This window comes from Lynx canadensis, chromosome B3 (genome assembly GCF_007474595.2).
Source record: "Lynx canadensis isolate LIC74 chromosome B3, mLynCan4.pri.v2, whole genome shotgun sequence".
NCBI classification, from domain to species: domain Eukaryota; kingdom Metazoa; phylum Chordata; class Mammalia; order Carnivora; family Felidae; genus Lynx; species Lynx canadensis.
Genome location: NC_044308.2, coordinates 48,710,121 through 48,723,930, shown reverse-complemented (window position 1 = coordinate 48,723,930; position 13,810 = coordinate 48,710,121). Strand labels below are relative to the sequence as shown.

General features: G+C 37.7%; 1 protein-coding gene across 1 annotated transcript in view; it reads right to left on the bottom strand.

The window, feature by feature from the left end:
- DNAAF4 (dynein axonemal assembly factor 4) overlaps positions 1-13,378 on the bottom strand; it is a 63,055-nt gene extending 49,677 nt beyond the window's left edge. Inside the window, 5 exon segments of the mRNA XM_030318131.1 lie at positions 9,098-9,231; positions 12,701-12,721; positions 12,724-12,790; positions 12,792-12,848; positions 13,191-13,378. Coding sequence (XP_030173991.1) covers positions 9,098-9,231; positions 12,701-12,721; positions 12,724-12,790; positions 12,792-12,848; positions 13,191-13,313 — 402 coding nt within the window. The 5' untranslated portion in view covers positions 13,314-13,378.
- Between the last annotated feature and the right edge of the window lie 432 nt (positions 13,379-13,810).

Sequence of the window (13,810 nt, the reverse complement as noted above, 5' to 3'; positions counted from 1 at the left end):
AGAAATCAGTATCAAGGAAAACAAAAATTAACCAATATGTGGAGATTACACATTACTCCTGAACAACAAATGGGTCAGAGAAGATATCAAAAGGGAAATCAAAACATATATTGGAACAAATGAAAATGGAAACACAAAATACCAAAACTTATGGGATGAAGCAAAAACAATTTTAAAAGGGAAGTTTATAGTAATAAACTCCTACCTTAAGAAAAAAGAAGGATCTCAAATAAACAACCTAACTTCACACCTTAAAGAGTTAGAAAAAGTAGAATAAATTAAACCCAAAGTTAGTAGAAGCAAAAAAATAATAAATATCAGAGCATAAAGAAATGCAGTAGGGCCTAGAATGATAACAGAAAAGATCTGTGAAACTAAGAGCTGGTTTTTTGAAAAGAAAAATAAAATTAAAAACTATTAAGCTAAACTAAGGTAAAAGCAGAGAAGACTCAAAAAAATAAAATCAGAAATAAAAGAGGACACATCACAACTGACAACACAGAAATACTAAGGATCATAAAAAAGTAAAATGAATAATTATATGATAAAGTAGAAAACCTAAAAAAAAATGGATAAATTTATAGAAATGTACAACTTACAAGACTGAATCATGAAGACAAAATCTAAACAAACCAGTTATAGGAGAATGAATCAGTCATCAAAAACCTCCCAACAAAGAAAACTCCAGGATCAGATGGCTTCAGTAGTAAATTCCACCCAACATTTAGAAAAGGATACATACACATCATTTTTGAAAACCTTATAAAAAAGTGAAGGGGGGGTACACTCCCAGACTCATTTTATTAGGCCAGCACTACCCACATACCAGTCAAATAAGAACACTACATGAAAAGAATACAATAAGCCAATATCCCTGATGAATATAGATGCAAAAATTCTCCACAAAATATTAGCAAACCAAATTCCAGAGTACACTGAAAGGATTATACACCATGACCAAATGAGATTCATTCCTGGGATGCAGGATGGTTTAATATATGCAAATCAATTAATGTCATACATCAGTTTAACAAAATCAAGGATTAAAATCATTTGGTCATCTCAATAGATGTAGAAAAGCATTTAGCAAAATTCAACATCCTTCCATGATAAAAACTTTCAACAAATTAGATCTATATGGAACATAGCTCAAAATGAGGGCCATATATGACAAACCCAAAGCTGACATCATACTCAATAGCGCAAAGTCAAAAGCTTTTCCTCTAAGATCAGGAACAAGACAAGAATGTCCATTATCACCACCTCTACTCAACATAGTACTGAAGTCCCAGCCAGATCCATTAGGAAAAAAAAAAAAAAAAAAAAAAAAAAGTAAGAAAAGCCATCCAAATTGGAAAGGAAGACATAAAAGTGTCTAGATTTGCAGGTGACATACAGAGAAAACTCTAAGAACTCCAAAAAAGAAAAAAACAAAAAACAAAAAAACCCTGTTAGAACTAATAAATGAATCCAGTACAGCTGCAAGGCACAAAGTCCATACAAAAAAAAAAAATCAGTTACATTCCTACACTAACAACAAACTATCAGCAAGAGAAAATAAGAAGAAATCTCATTTACAACAGCATAAAAAAGAATAAAATACTTAGGAACAAATTTAACCAAAGAGGTGTAATATCTATACAATGACAACTACAAAATGCTGCCGAAAGAAATTGAAGACACAAATAAATATTCAAGGATTGGAAGAATATTGTTAAAATGGACATGCTACCCAAAGTGATCTACAGATTCATTACTACCGCTATCATAATTCCAATAGCATTTTTCACATCAATAGAAAAAACAATCCTAACATTTGTATGGAACCAAAAAAGATTCTAATCAGTTAAAGCAATCTTCAGCAAGAAGAACAAAAGCTGGAGTGTCACACTTTCTAATTTTAAACTATATTACAAAGCTAGAGTAATCAAAACAGTATGGTATTATTAAAACAGACATATAGATCAATGAAACAAAATAGAGTGCCCAGAAACAAACTTATGCATGTATGATCACCTAATTTTTTTTTTTAATTTTTCAATGTGATCACCTAATTTTTAACAAAAGCACTAAAAATGTACAAAGACGAAAAGATAGTCTGTTCAGTAAATGGTGCTAGAAAAAAATGGATATTCACATGCAAAAGAATGAAACTGGATCCCTACCTTACACCACACACAAAAACAAACTCAAAATGGATTAAAGACTTGAATGTAAGATCCAAAACCTAAAACTCCTAGAAGAAAATATAGGTGATAAGCTCCTTGACATTGGTTTGGAAATAGTTTTTTAGATTTGACACCAAAAGCAAAGGCAACAAAAGCAAAAATAAGGTGGGACTACATCTTAAGAGCTTTTGCACAGCAAAAGAGAACACCAACAATATAAAAAAGTAATGTACTGAATGGGAGAAATATATGTAAACCACAGAGCCAATAAGGGATTAATATGCAAAATATAGAAGACTCATAACTCAATAGCAAGAAAATAAATAAAAACTTTTAAGTGTACCAAGGACCTGACTAGTCATTTTTCAAAAGAAGATATACAAATGACTGACAGGTATATATATTCAAAGGAAATGAAGTCACTATCTCTAGGAGATGTCTACACTACCACGTTTAGTGAGGCATTATTCAAGATAGCCAAGATATAGAAACAATCTTCAGAATCCATTGACGGATGAATGGATTGAAATGTGATATATGTATATATACACACATGCACATTCATTCTGTTCATTATACACACACACATTCATTCTGTTCATTATATACACACACATATATATACATACTATGCATGTTATATATAACATATATACTGCATGGTATCATTTATACATCAAATTAAAAAAAAAAAATTGAACTCACAGAAACAGAGTAGAAAGAATGGTGGTTGCCAGGGGCTAAGGGGCAGGGTAAATGGGGAGGAGTTGATGATAGGGTACAAATTTTCAGCTATAAGTGCTGAGATCAAATGTAAGGATAACTGTATGAAGTGATATATGTGTTAATTAACTTCACTAAGGGATTCCTTTCACAATGTATATGTATAGCTAATGTTCACATTATATACTTTAAATATATTAGAATTTTGTCAATTACGCCTCAGTAAAATTAAAAAAAAAAAGAAGCTTAAAAATAAAGCAAAGCCACCATGGTACACTTTGAAGGAGAAACAAACAAAACAAAGTGTATTTGGTCTGTAAAACTTGTCAATAAGAAATATCAAAGACAGGGGTGCCTGGTGGCTGAGTCAGTTGAGCGTCCAACTTTGGCTCAGGTCATAATCTCGCAGTCTGTGAGTTCAAGCCCTACATAGAGCTCTGTGCTTACAGATTGGAGCCTGGAGTCTCCCTGTCTCTCTGCCCCTCCCCTGCTCACACTCTCTCTTTCTCTCTCAAAATTAAATGAACATTTAAAAAATTTAAGAAAAAAAAAGAAATATCAAAGACAGAAAAGGTGAAAAATAAAATTCAAAAGGAATAGTAATACAAAGACTGGGTATATGAATAACATAATTAAGTGTCTTATGATGGCAATAACTGTTAATAACAAATAAGGTAAGAGAATGAAGACTTCACATATAAAGAGTTCGTCAAAGGAGTTAGAACAGGAGTTACCAAAAGCACAGAGCCCTAAAGATGGGTTTATAGGGAAAATGCTAATTACCTAAAATGAAGAAACAGGATTATGAGAAAATCAATAGGGCTAACAGGGTACTGACATATACTGAAAGGAAAGAAGATGCAGAAAAAGGAGGGGCTGGGGGATACAAAAAATGCTAGGAACATTAAAATTACTAATAAAAAATAGAATAAAAGTGGCCAAGTAGTTCCTTGCGGTATTTTTGTACATTGTACACTCTTCCAATAAATAGCATATGTGGTTTCACAGATAAGAATTTTTTTTTTAACATTATTTTAGATAGAGAGGCACAAGTGAGCAGGAGACAGGGATGGATGGAGGGATGGAGGGATGGAGGGACGGAGGGAGAGGGAGAGAAAGAGAGAGAGAGAGAGAGAGAGAGAGAGAGAGAGAGAGAATATCCCAAGCAGATTCTGTGCTGTCAGCACGGAGCCCGACACAGGGCTCAATCCCTGGGCCCCAGGATCATTACCTGAGCTGAAATCAACCCCCACAGATAAGAACTTTTTAAGGCACTATAGTATAATCTAGACAACTCCAGAAAGCAACTCATACTTCATCTGCATGATTAGGCAACATTTGTTTCACAGGTTGAGATTTCTGGGTTTTATCTTTAAGAAAAAGAAGAAAGCACCTCAAAATTGATCTACCTAGGTTAAAAGTTCAGAGGACAAAAGTCAAGTAGTACTTACCCTGAAGTAGAAAACAAAAGGAAAACTCAAAAGAGAATAGGGCAATCTATAAAACAAAATAGTAAATAAGATAGGAAAACTAGGCAATAGCAGTCAACACTGTCCAATAGAGCATGTTTCAGATTAGTTTGGCATCTGTATTCCAAACTTTCATTAGTCACCTCAAAACCTATAACTCTGCCTCAATCTCTTTCCCTCTTGCCTCCTTCATCCTGAGGGAGGAAGGGGGGCAAAAAAAGGGGAAAAAAAGGATTCTTTTAATTATCTGTGTACTTAAGAATTTTCCAAATACTTAGTTATTCCTTAGCCCTGCCCTCTAGTGTCAAAAGATAAAATATCCCGCAGGGCAACTGGGTAGAGCAGTCGGTTAAGCATCAGACTCTTGATTTTGGCTCAGATCTCATAGTTGATGACATCAAGCCCCGAGTTGGGGGTCTGTGCTGACAGTGTGGAGCCTACTTGGGATCCTCTCCCTGTCTCTCTGCCCCTTCCACTTCTCTCTCTCTCCTTCTCTCTCTCTCCTCCCCCCGACTCTTTGTCTCTCCAAAGTAAATAAATATTTAAAAAATATACCCTGCTATTACTTAAGAGTAATTTTTTCACTGGTTCACCTTCATCCCACCCATTCCATTATCATCAATTCCTTGCTTTGGTTGTATTATCAACCTTTCCTTTACTGGCCTCTTATTCAACATGTAAATATGTTCAAAGTCTTTCCATCTTAAAAATACAAAAGTTCTGCCTCCACACTACAAGCACTTCACACTCAATAGCCAGAATGAACTTTTCCAAAATACAAACCCTATTAATTTGATATTCTTGCTGAAAATTGCTAAAGAGTGCCCCATTACCTTCAGGAAAATTTTTCAAAATATTAAGATTTTATTTCTGACCAACAAATGTTCCCTCACTGTGCCACTTTCTGTCATGTGCTTATTCAAGCTGTCTGTAATTTTTCCATTTATTCTCCAGGTACCTGTGACTCATTCTCCAGTATTGGGCACAAACAACACTGCCTCATATTTCCTGCCCATACTTTCAGACTGAGATACCAGTCTTTTGTCAGTGTTCTCTTTTTATCCTCCCATGACCTCTCATGCATCCTCTGGTGCAATCTGTTTTTCTCGCCTGTCACTTTCTCTGTACCATGAGTAAACTGAAAGTGAAGACTGACTTGTTCAACTCTGTAGCAACACCTTTCACAGTATTCAACAAATGACTATAAAGTGAACAAATGATAGATCAGCAGCAAAGATAGTGAAGAGCTGATCCTGTAAAATAAGTTTGAAGCAACAAAGACTTCATGATTCATGTGAACAGGTGTCAACTGATTATCATTTCTAATATCACTTTATAACATCTAAAGCAATTGTTTTATGGGTTTACAAGGGAGCCAACAAAATAGCCTGTCTTCCACTGGGCCTTGTTATATGCCGATGTAGATCATCAGCCTAGGATAAAATAGACACAAAGAAAATGCAGTGCTAAAGATGATGCAGACAGATGGAATCAGAGCCTGAATGAACTACATCTGATCACTGCTTTATCACTGAACTTGCAAAGTGGCCCCAAATTCCTCCCATCCCTATATGCATGCCCCTTTACAATGTGATTTAATCACTCTTTCCTAGAAGAGGTGTAGTCTTTCTCCAGCCCTTGAATCTGAGCTTGCAATATGACATATTTTGGCTAATGAAACATTAGTAAATATGATACAGCAAAAGCTTTAAAAGCGCTTATTCAAGCTTACCTTCCAGGCAAGGTTTCAGACACTTGAGCGAGGCCATTCTAGAATATCCAGCCATAACAAATCCAGCCCCAAACCACAGAAAATGCCTCACCAACATACAGAATGTTGAGAAATAAGTATTTGTGCCTTTAAGTCGCTAAATTTTGGATAGTTTATTACACAGTGTTATTGACTGGGTGTTTCTGTGCCCCCAAATTAATCTGTGGAAGCCTTAATCCCCAGGGTAGCTATATTTGGAAAACAGGCCTTTGATGAAGTAATTAAGGTTAGATGAGGTCATAAGGGTGGGGCCGGATAGAAAAGATTAGTGTCCTAGTAAGAGGAGACACCTGATTTCTTTGTCTCTCTCTCTCTCTGTCTCTTTCTCTTTCTCTCTCTCTCTGCCAACTGCAAACCAGAATAGACTCCTCACCCAAAACTGACTTTGCTGGACCTCAATCTGAGACTTCGAGACTCCAAAACTGTTAGAACTGTCTGTTGTTTAAGCTTTCCAATCTGTGGTATTTTGTATGGTAGCCCAAGCGACTAATACAACACAGTGAACTGACATTATAATGAGTCTTAGCACCAGCCCTGCTAATTATTTTTAAAAGATTACTACTAAAAACTGTTCTTTTTTGAGATGTAATTCAAATTTTAAGTTAATTTTTTGGTTTAAGCTAATAACATGTTGCCTTTTGTTGTTGTATCTCTTCATCTACTCTTACTGAACCATGAAAGTTCTTTTCTGAATATCTTAACATCAGACAGAGTAAAAAAATCTGTGTCTATCCATCAAACTAGAATGTTGCTACTGTCACAGGGTATCAGAGCAAGGTATTCACATTAATTAATTCAAATATTTGAGTACCTACTATTTAACTTGGCAATGGCTATAATAAGGAAGAAAGAAAACATAATCCCAACTCTGAATTCTACTGAAGGAAAGAAACAAACACATGGACAGTTTTGGAGTACGGCTATAGACTTACCATAGGTTCTATCCACCTTAACATAATCTACAGCTTCACATTTTATACACTAACACCCCTAAAACATCTTTCCAAATACCAAAGTCAGGCTTTCAGATACCAGTATACTAATAACTTCGAGACATAACATGGTGGTACTGCTAGGTTTATTATTTTACCAATACAGCAGAATGCATACCATTATTTAACTATTTTATTAGTTCAGTAAATATTTGTCCGTTACCACAAATTTATATTATTTTGCTTTTATTTTTTAAAATTCAGGAAAATGATAAAATCAAAAGGCTGATAGCAGCAATAACACATAAAGAAAAGATGGAACTCAAATATACTGAAAGCAGGAATCTTGGTCAGCTGACCATGTGTTCAGTTTTCAAGTAAAAGACAAAGTATATAACCATAGGTGCACCGCACGCACGTGCTCTCTCTCTATATATATATGATACACACACACACACACACAACCTACATATAAAGTCAAGTAGAAGTAATAAAAGAAGTGGAGAAACCTTTGGAATTATGAACTGTTCATTATGAATAAAATAGTAGTAATCCAAATACAAAAGAAGAGACTTGGATCCACAGAGCTCTTCATGAAATGCTAGTTATAGATTCCTTAATCATTTCAAGATGTCAACATGAGAATAGAGATAAGAAATTACTTGTAAAGTGGTGCCTGGGTGGCCTCAGTTTGGTTGTGCATATGACTTCGGCTCAGGTCATGATCTCACAGTTCATGGGTTCATGGGTTCGAGCCCCTTGTCAGGCTCTGTGCTGACAGCTTGTCAGAGCCTGGAGACTTGCTTCAGATTCTGTGTCTCCTTTTATCTCTGCCCCTCCCCGTTCATGCTCTGTCTCTGTTTCTCAAAAATAAATGTAAAAAAATTTTTTAATAAAAAAATTACTTGTAAAAAATTAGTCAGAATAGGTAAATCTATAAAGACAGAACGTGGATTACTGGTTGCCTGGAGCTGAGTGGATGGGAGGAATGGTGAGTGACTCCTAATGGGCACATGGTTTCTTTTTGAGGTGATAAAAATTCCTAAAATTGATTGTGGTGATAGCTGCACATCTCTAAATATACAACAAACTAATAAATTATAAGCTTTACATGAGTCAATTGTATGGTATGTGAATATATCTCAAAAAATGTATTGCTGATTAAAAGCTTTAACTTGAAAGCTCAACAGTTAAAAAAAGATACTAATATGTCAATATTTAGTGTTAACTGGGCTCTTTTTTTAAATTTTTTTAAGTTTATGTATTATTTTGAGAGAGCAGTGGGGGAGGAGCGAGAGAGAGGAAAAGAGAGAGAATCCCAAGCAGGCTCCCCACTGACAAGCACAGAGTCCAGAGCCTGATGCAAGGCTTGAACTCAGAAACTGTGCAATCGGGTCGCCTGGGTGGCGCAGTCGGTTAAGCGTCCGACTTCAGCCAGGTCACGATCTCACGGTCTGTGAGTTCGAGCCCCGCATCAGGCTCTGGGCTGATGGCTCAGAGCCTGGAGCCTGTTCTGATTCTGTGTCTCCCTCTCTCTCTGCCCCTACCCCGTTCATGCTCTGTCTCTCTCTGTCCCAAAAATAAATAAAAAACGTGGGGAAAAAAAGTAAAAAAAAAAAAAACAACAACAAAAAAACTGTGCAATCATGACCTGAGCCAAAACCAACAGTCGGACCAACTGAGCCACTCAGGCACCTCAAGACTCTTTTGTTTTAAATAATCATGTCCATTATTTCAAGATTTAAAAATAAGTAGAACACTTCTATCATACAACCTTACCATTTTTTTACTACCTTGGAAAAAGAACATTCTTCCTGAAACAAGTAAATCTATTGTTCAATCTTTATATCCTCCATTTTCATATAGATTTTCAGGAACACATGTAAGTGTAGATAGCCTACATAACATCATAAGTCCTATAACCAAAGCATGAACAAAGACCTTGAGGAAGTACAGTGATTGTAATAAATTATCTTTACACAGTTTACTATTATCTCTTTAATTAGAGGACTTTCCTATCAATCTGCAACTTACCTGCATCATAACATTTAGTGCATATTTTTGATCTTCTCGCCTTGCTGCAGCTTTTGCTTCTGTAGCTTCTTTTGCTCTTTCTTGTGCTTGTAAAATAGATTTTTCCCTTATTCTTTGCATCATCTCTTTGTCAACTAAAACATAAGAAATATCACTAAATTAGGATTATGATGAATGATTTATTTAGGAAAAAACTGTCTGACATACTGATCCAAGATGAGATTTGGGGAGGGACCCAACTTCACATGGAAAAATGAAAACATTTTTCAATATTAAACTGGCCAAGAAGCTAACATTAAAAGGCAAGCAAGCAACTGTAACAGCAATAAATTACTACAGAGGGAGATAATGACGGGGCGTGGGGGAGGAGGATGAGAGAAAGTAGGAACAACAGAAAAGGTGAATAAGGTGGGAACGATGAGGATGGGGAGAGGGACATAAAAGGGAGAGAAAGGGTAATGAAATGAGAGAGGGAAAGAGGTGCAGAGAGGGGGAGGGGACAGGATGGAGGGAAATGTACACATTTATCCCCCTCCCTCTCTGTCAAGAAACCAGGACTATTTGCTTATAAACCTAATCACAATAAATATCACATGAGGTCTCCTACAAGAGGAGGGTTTTTTTTGTGATGTACTAACATGTGCGTCTTCATTAATGCATTAATAATAATATAACAACAAGTGTAATAAATACGATACTCTCAAAGTATTTTAATGAGTATAAAAGATAAGGTACTTGGTGATATAAATGTATTGTGATATTTGTATTTTTTAAATTTTTTTTTTTAACGTTTATTTATTTTTGGGACAGAGAGAGACAGAGCATGAACGGGGGAGGGGCAGAGAGAGAGGGAGACACAGAATCGGAAACAGGCTCCAGCTCCGAGCCATCAGCCCAGAGCCTGACGCGGGGGCTCGAACTCACGGACCGCGAGATCGTGACCTGGCTGAAGTCGGACGCTTAACCGACTGCGCCACCCAGGCGCCCCATGATATTTGTATTTTTGATACAACTGTTGTCTGTTGCCTACATTCCATGTTGAGGGAATGCTAAATTTCAGTGGAAGGTTCAATTAAATTAGGGGCAAGCCTCTCTCTGCTGCAAGATAGCTTTGCTACTATTCTTCCTTTCTAATCTTATATTTTAATAAACTTTGCCTGTTTGTTCCAAAAAAAAAAGTATGGAATTAAAAACAAATTTAAGTCTACTTATTTATTGGTGGACGGAGACAGGGAGGGGGAGAAGGGGAGAGGGGGAGAAGGGAAGGGGGGAAGAAAGGGGGAAGAGGGGGGAAGAGAGGGGGGAGAGATCTTTGGCTCTCTAGTTTTTCTCTCCCTTTTTTCGCTCGCTTTTTTCCTCTTCACTTTATGATTATGAGAGGGGGAGATCGTTAAATCCCCCTCAGCTCCCACCATCAGTGGCATAGCCCAGCATGGGGCTCAAAACCATGAACTGTGAGATCATGACCTGAGCCAAAATGATGACAAATCAGATTTTTAACTGACTGAGCCACGCAGGCTCCCCTGGAATTTTAACTTTGAAAGAAACTGTCTTAAAAAGAAAAAAAAAAAAGCATGGCATTTTTATTCATTCAAGATCTTGACTAGGGCTTAAGGACTAAAATTAAGTCTGAAGCCTCCCCCAACCCACTTCCTGTTTAATAACAGAGTGGAGACAGCTGGACCGGCTTTAAGGGCAAAAATAATTAAAAGAACCTACTTTCACTTCTAAAAAATGAAAAATATACCAAGAAAGAAGTCAGGAGGAAAAAATGGAGCAAATATGTTTTGGATAATGAGGCAGGCTTGGCATATAGACTGCAGTTCCACATAATTTATGTGAAAACCAGTATTTTTAAAGAAATAATTTCACTGAATTGCATGTGTAACTGAGTTTGATTTCTAAAGGAATCTCAACCTTGTTTCTGAAGTAAAATCAACGTTACTTGTTATATAAGCTAGTTTTAAGACTGTTCTGATTAGTTAAATCAGAGGTTGGGAAACTACGGCCAAGATCTGACCTGCTGCCTATTTTCCTCTAGCACACAAGCTAAGAATAATTTTTATATTTTTAAATAGTTGAAAAATCAAAATAATATTTTGTGACATATAAACAAGATAAAATTCAAATTTCAGGGGCGCCTGGGTGGCGCAGGTCGGTTAAGCGTCCGACTTCAGCCAGGTCACGATCTCGCGGTCCGTGAGTTCGAGCCCCGCGTCAGGCTCTGGGCTGATGGCTCGGAGCCTGGAGCCTGTTTCCGAATTCTGTGTCTCCCTCTCTCTCTGGCCCCTCCCCCCGTTCTGCTCTGGTCTCTCTCTGTCCCAAAAATAAATAAACGTTGAAAAAAAAATTTTTTTTAAAAAAATTCAAAGTTCAGTGTCAATAAACATGAATGGTCTATTGGGCTGCTTTTGAGACCATATGGCCGATAATATTCAAAATACTATCTGGTCCTATATAGAAAAATATTCTTAAACCTTGGTTTAAAATGGTCAAAGTGTGGAATGGATGACCATAAGACCATGAAAAAGAAGAATCAAGTAATGGTGCAATGAAAGCAGATGTAAAAAACAAAGAGGAGATCATGGTTAGGAAAGAAAAAAAAAAACTCTTCAGTTAGTCTGGCATCACTAAAGAATTAAAGTAACCTCAGTATGGTAATCTACCTTAACCAGTATTTTCTGAGCTGAACACCAGACTTTAGAGAAAAATCCTACCTGGTCCTGGGGATTACAAAATTAAATTCCACTGGCAAAATACCAAGAAAAGAGTAATATCAAGAATGATATTCATCTCCCCAGTCTCAGTAATTCCTACTCAAGGCTTAAACGCCAGAGACCTAAGAGAAAATTTCAGGCAACAGATATAAACCCCTAGAATAAGACAACTACAACAGTGAGGAAGGAAATAGAGGTAAGCAGTAGAGGGCAATTACTGACCCACAAAGCCAATCTTGGTAGAAGAACAGAGTACTTATTAAGGGGAATAGAGAACAGGAATCTCAGCTTTGTACATTATAATCCCTGGGAAGTTTTTTTGAAACTACTGATAGCTGTGTCGCACTCCCTAAACTGATTTTGATTGAATTAGGCTGAGTTTTCAGACATCTGTGTTATTTAAAAGTTTTGTAGATGGATCAAAGAATCACTGCTCTAGAGTCAAACTGCTAGGGCTGCAGTTCCAGTCTGCCACTTACTTGTTGTGTGACCTGTGCCAATTATTCAACCCTTCCGTGCCTCGGTAGCATAACCTTAAAAAAAAAAAAAAAAACTGGCAGGGCAGGGGATGGTAACCTAATAGGGTGTTCCTAGGATTACCAGATGTGTTAATGCCTACACAAAATAAGGTCATATCAAGAGACCTGAGCCTCTGAAGATACAAGTCCACATCTGCTTGAGAACTAATACAAATGCGCTCTACTTTTGAATTATTCAATTCTTAATTTATCTTAAGTGTCAGCTGAAGCACTATATCATTTAAACCATGTTCATGTTCCTATTTTTCTTCTACTAGAAAAACAACTGTTTTGAAAGAGAATTTTTTTTTAAGGTATAAAATACAAAACACACAACCAGATGAACACCTTTGAATAAAAACACTTACCACCTGACAGTGAAAGGGTTTCCACATGGCCACTTCGTTTTTTATATAGGTGAATACAATAGTGTCATTCCCAATCTTGGCTTTGCTGTTCCTCATCATCTATGGGCGCACAGAGAAACACTTCAAATAAAAATGGAGGAAAGTTGACCTATTCAGAAGGGGGGGGGGGTGGTAAACGGAGGTTAATTTAGTTACATAAAATAAAGACTAAGCCTTTAAGAAAAAAAAAGGGATAGGAGCCAAAATCATTTTCTGACATGCCTGCTATAAATTTATTCGAGGTCCCATAAGATTAACAAGGCATATGAGGAAATCCTAGATAAGAATAAGGTCTGATCTGATGACATCTGTCTAAAGATGAGGTGTCACCTGATGGAATTCGGTTTGAAAAAATAGAACTAAATTTTAGGACGCTTATTTGCAACAACGCGCCCATGGAGTCTTCGGATCACGTCCCCGAGGGCCCTTCAGGCACAGCTCGAGTTCCTACCTTCAGATAGTTTTCCGTGCAGAACACGTCCGCATCTCTGACGGAGACGCCTCGGAGGGGCACAGAGATAAACACCGAAGTCTTCGTCTGCTGCCAGGTGTAATCGCTAACCTGCAGAGGCATCTCGGGAGGCGGTAGTAACCGAGGATTCGGCTGTTTAGGACAAGCACCTTCTCGTTGCTAGGGAGAGCCGGGGTTACCAAGCGCCAGCCCTTGCCGGTCAGGCCCGGCTGCGGCGCCCCGCTTCCAGCGTGCCCCGGGCGCGCCCCTTCCACCGCTTGTCATCGCCCCGTGAGCTTCTCTTGTGACTGCCGGGGCATCTTGCCGCCGGTGAGGCCACCTCTCTGGGCTCTTATCCGGTACCATGCGGTCTGATGAATCACCAAAGAAATAGTCCTTCGTCTTAAGAAAAAAGCCTTGCGGCCTGTGAATGGAAAAAAAAAGGGGGGGGGGGTGGGAGGGAGGAGCCTGGGTTGCTCAGTCCCTTAAGCATCCCACGTCAGCTCAGGTGATGATCTAGGATTCATGGGTTCAGAGTCCCGTGGGGATCTGTGCTGACAGCAGAAGCCTGGAGCCTGCGTTGGATTCTGTGTCTTCCCTTCTCTGCTCCTGCTCTCTGT